This window comes from Montipora foliosa, chromosome 9 (genome assembly GCF_036669935.1).
Source record: "Montipora foliosa isolate CH-2021 chromosome 9, ASM3666993v2, whole genome shotgun sequence".
Taxonomy (NCBI): domain Eukaryota; kingdom Metazoa; phylum Cnidaria; class Anthozoa; order Scleractinia; family Acroporidae; genus Montipora; species Montipora foliosa.
In genome coordinates, this window is record NC_090877.1 from 18,093,859 (window position 1) to 18,098,858 (window position 5,000).

Below are 5,000 nucleotides of genomic sequence, written 5' to 3' on the forward strand. Positions count from 1 at the left end.
CAGTGGAAGCTATTACATTTATCCGTTGTCCTTCGATCTTTCATCCAAGAATGTGACGAGACTTTCCAGGAAAATTCAAATTTCACTTTTTTGTCCGGTTCGTGCCTGCTTTCATCCAGAGTTAAGCCTACATTTCCCGCTGCTCCGTGCTTTGTCTGGACAACTTCGGCGTGAAATAACGTTATTTCTCCTACGTTTGCAGAACCATTTTTCCAAATGAGCACTCTAAAATCTTTTGAATGGCTACAGAGAATTCGACTTGGAATTACGACGAACAGTATAGCACTCATAAACAAGCATGTCAGTAGCATGCTTTAAAAAGAACCAAATTGACCAGACAAGGTCAGTAATTGAAATGAAAAACTCAGTTTGCTGAGCAAAACTGCAAATGAGCACCTTCCTTTCGTGCCGCGTTACACGTTGTACTATATGGTTTTCCGTTTCAAAGCTTACAGCTTCTTTCGCTTTCGAAAACAAAGTTCAAAATGTACCAGTAGCGGTGCTCAGCATCCACGTGACTGATGCGTGATCCCTCGAATGCGAAATACAGTCAAGATATGTCACGCCAAATGATGTAATTTTCATGACACTCAAAATGCCCAAAAAGTAGAATGAGACTTAACTGTTGAACAACGTAAAAGAAATACAGCGAAAGAAAAGAGAAGCGTGGATGGACACAAATGGACAACATCGAAAAGGATGGCATTTGGGTAATCTTGAAAAAAGTCGGCCCGTTTCTGGCAAATCGCCTGGATAATGGCCGTTTTTGCTCAGAATCATCTTGTTTGTGATGTAACGATAATTTTATCAAGATAGGACTTCCACATTGCTATTTACGAAATTTAATCTAGTGATTAACTTCAGATTTTGCCTAAAAACCCTAAAATAACGTGACATAGCCCCTTTAAATTTACGTCAGAAATGCCCGGGGGGTGGGGGGGGGGGGACTCCCATATGAAACAGACGGGGATGCTCGTCGGAAATTTTGAATTTAACCCCTAAAGGAGACCAATCTAGGCGTGGCTTAAGCCCGGGGCTTAAGCAAATTTTGACCCCTAAAAGAGACCGTTTAAAAACACAAAAATACGACACGCAATGAGTTTTAAATGATGCTCATTATAATTATGGTTTTGGCGGGTTTGGCAACCCATAATATTTTATTGTACTGAACGAAATAGTTTAGTCTACTCCAGAGTCCTCTAAGTTCACTCAAAACGGCAACCTCGTCCCCAGGGTATCTCTTCTTCCCTACCTTGGAGCGGGAGGTTGAGACCCCGGGAACAACACGATCTCTTCCTCAAATGAAAGATTATCCTTCATTGTCAGTTTGCCTTAAATGAAGTAATATCCTCCATTTTGATCACTCTGTCCCAGGACCTGTGGTAGCAAATAAAAAGAAAAAAACCGTAAAAGCAGCCCCCGGACAGGATTTGAACCCGGAGCACCCACTTTGAAGGAACTGTTTTACCCACTTAATTAACCACTTAAGATCAACTGGCCAGAAAATGTGCCAATTGTTTACCAAAACTATATATATATATATATAATCATTGCTGAATAATAGTTAAGTCTGAAACTTGATTTTAAAATGGTTAGCTTTCTCTTGAAGTTTGGTAACCGACATTTTTCACTGTGTAAGCTTGCTTCTTAGCGGGTGTTAATACTTGTTTTCATCACTCTAAAATTTTTTGAATGGCTACAGAGAATTCAACTTGGAATTACGACAAACAGTACTCATAAACAAGCATGTTTGAAATAGCATGCTTAAAAAAGAACCAAACTGACCAGACCTGGTCAGTAATTGAAATGAATTTGCCGAACAAAACTGCAAATGAGCACCTTCTCTTCTAACCTGCGATCAGGCGTACTTTTCTTTTGACAGGGCCCTGTCTAAAGAAAAATACGCCTGATCGCAGGTTACTTCTCTTCGTGCCGCGTTACACGTATGGTTTTCCGTTTCACAAGCACATACAATACTCGTCACAAATCGTTGAAACAGACACCGTTTCTCTCGAATTTTCTGGAAAAATCCTGAGATTTCTACTTCACACTGTTTTCCCAACTGAAATGTGCCTTCTCCCTCTCCAATGTTGAGCCACGGGTGTTTTGAAGCACTGAGACCACTGTGATACCCAAATCAACATTGGGGAAGGGGAAACAGTCACGAGTGTTTCAAGATTTTTGACGAGTATTGTAGCTTCTTTCGTTTTCGAAAACAAGGTTCATTTTGTAAGAAGGTCAAAATGTACCAGTAGCGGTGCTCAGGATCCACGTGACCAGGGCGGAAAGAGGCCCTGACGTGACTGATGAGTGATCCCGTGATTGCGAAATACAGTCAAGAAATTAAATTTAAATTTAGGTCAGAAATGATGGTGTACATCTCAAATAACAAGACGCTTTTTTAAAGCGTTTACTCGGAATACCAAGTGGCGCAGTATTAGGGTGATACATTTTGGATGAGGTAGTTTTTGTGACTACTGCGCATGGCGCGAAGTCACTATTGCCATCGTGTTTAATAGTTTTTTCGAAAATGAGTATGTAACAATAGAATACACTTCGGAGCCAATCCGCATACGAAGAGTATCAAAGTTCGGACTCTGCAAACAGTACGATGAATTGCCGATAGTTCGCGAGGACGAACGAAATGTTCGGGTGCCCCGTGTTCGCAGATGATGATCTGTGAAGAATACGGTTATGAGGTGAGGTTTTAATTCTTACAACAGTTACTTCTCGTAGCTTTCATATTTTGTTTCTAACCGACCAATTGAGCCCGTTTACGCGTTTAATGAAGCCGCCGTTTTCGAGATAAACAAAGTTTTGCAGTAGCACGTAATTGTCAAACTATAGATGGTTTCACAGTAAGATCATCAAATTAGCAAGGTCTTCTGAATTGTCATCTATACAATGTAGGAGGTTTAAGATACCCGAAAAATAAATCTTCTTCCAAGTTTCCAGTTCCAGGACGTCCTTCGTTTCGAAAATACAGTGTTTCGAATTTCCTAATTGTCACCTTACGTAGCTTATCATGGTGACTCCATGATACCAAGCTACAGTGGAACCCCGTTAATATGGTCATCAACAGGCCGAAAAAAATTGGCCGCATTAACGGGGTGGCCGTATTACCGGGGGTAGGGTGAAATTCATGACTAAAGAGCCTCAATGACAAATATCGCATATGCACTTCCAGAAAAACTTTTCTCTTTTTAAAATAAACAACAGTAATGTACATACAGTAATTGTATAAAATACTTGAAACTTCGCACAGTAGGTAAAACGCTTAAAATTATTAAGTGTACTGTACGTTCCGAGCCTAAAATGACCTAAAATCAAAACAAGAGCAATGAGCGTTTGGCGCGAGTGGCCGACTTAACGGGGCGAAATTATAGAGTACTCTACAGTGACTCTACTGTTTGGGATTTAAAATTGTGCATTAACGAGGGTTTTCTGTAAGAGAATGTATGGCCGTTAGGCGGGTTTCCACTGTAATTGATTGAAAAAGTATCTATCCCTATGAATCTAATCAGTTTGAGCCTTTCAAGTACATTAGGAGATGTGTTCATACATTTTATCTCATGAGCGAAAAGTAAGCGCTTTCAAGGCAAAGTAAAGTCCACTTTGATCCACCTACACAAGTAAAAGTTGCGTGATTTCAGGGGCACCCAACGAATCTGTTCCTCACATTATCTGTTCCCCAGAGGAATCTTGCTGGCTGGCAAAAATACAGGTGTTTCGATTAGCTGGCTGGGAAATTTTGTTATTGATAGAGGTTTTGCCTGGGAATTTACTGACTTTTTCTAGCCTCATTTCAACCCAAGCTGACTGTAGAAACTCTGAAGACTGAGGACGACTAAAAAAAAAAAAAAAAAAAAAAAAAGAACCCGTTCCCTCTCCCAGAGAGTAGTCACAAACATACGACGGCTGGTCAGAGTGATTGAGCTTGCGTAAAAAACCTGTTTTGTCCCGTTTTTGTCGCTTTTGTTCGGTCGTTTTGGATCGAGGGATTTGAAAGCGCGCGGAATTCCTGGCTGGGAAATATATTTGATCAGCTGGCTGGGAAACCAACCAATTTGATCTAGCTGGCTGGGAAATTTCTTGTGTGTCTTGCTGGGAAAAAGGAACAGATAATGTTTTCCCAGCAACACTGAAAAACACCTGAAAATGCCTTAATAACAGTTATTTTCATTAACTGGGGTATAATAATACAATTTACAACAAATTGGTCGTTGGGTGCCCCTGTGATTTCAACGCTTCCACAAAGAGCTCAGAAACGATGTACCGCACAGATCTGAGAATTGGAGGTGGTGTCTAAATTTGTTTCCCGCAACATTTCAAGTTATTGGCCTTTTTACTTTTTTGTTGCGTGACAGTGAAAGTGATTTATCGCACGTAAATTTTTCAGTGGTCGAAAAACTATCGATATGAAAGCTGTGGTGAATCAATTCCCACAATTCAGCCACCCCTGTTCACATGACAGAATATTCTCCTTCTTTTCCCCTTGTACATCTCTGGAGTAGTCACATGCGTCTCTCGAGTGCCTATGTTTTAATTTGCCAAGTACGAAACAAAGCAAATAAATGTTTCTGCAGCCAGTTGCTCATTGGCCGTTTTTATACTAGAGACGCATAATTCGTCTGGGACGAACTTGGGCAAACATTTTTTATGCGTCTGTTAAATTCGTCTAGTATAAAGATGGCCGCAAGACGTATTATGCGTCTGGACGAAGAATCTATTTTAGTGCGTCTTCGAAGACGCACTAAACTGGAAAGTTCGTCCAGACGCATAATGCGTCTTGTGGCCGTCTTTATACTAGACGAATTTAACAGACGCAGAAAAAATGTTTGCCCAGGTTCGTCCAAGACGAATTATGCGTCTCATATAGTTCGTCCCGTCTTTACACTAGACGGATAACATGAGAGACGCATAATTCGTCTGGACGGATTATGCGTCTCTAGTATAAAAACGGCCATTCATAACAACGCAGATACTGTACCGGTGAAAAT

At 40.7% G+C, this 5,000-nt stretch overlaps 1 protein-coding gene across 1 annotated transcript in view; it reads right to left on the minus strand.

The window, feature by feature from the left end:
* LOC137970016 (uncharacterized) overlaps window positions 1-498 on the minus strand; it is a 19,904-nt gene extending 19,406 nt beyond the window's left edge. Inside the window, exon 1 of the mRNA XM_068816462.1 lies at window positions 1-498. This exon is cut by the window's left edge and continues 143 nt beyond it. Within this exon, the coding sequence (XP_068672563.1) occupies window positions 1-311 (311 nt within the window). The 5' untranslated portion in view covers window positions 312-498.
* Window positions 499-5,000: the final 4,502 nt, after the last annotated feature.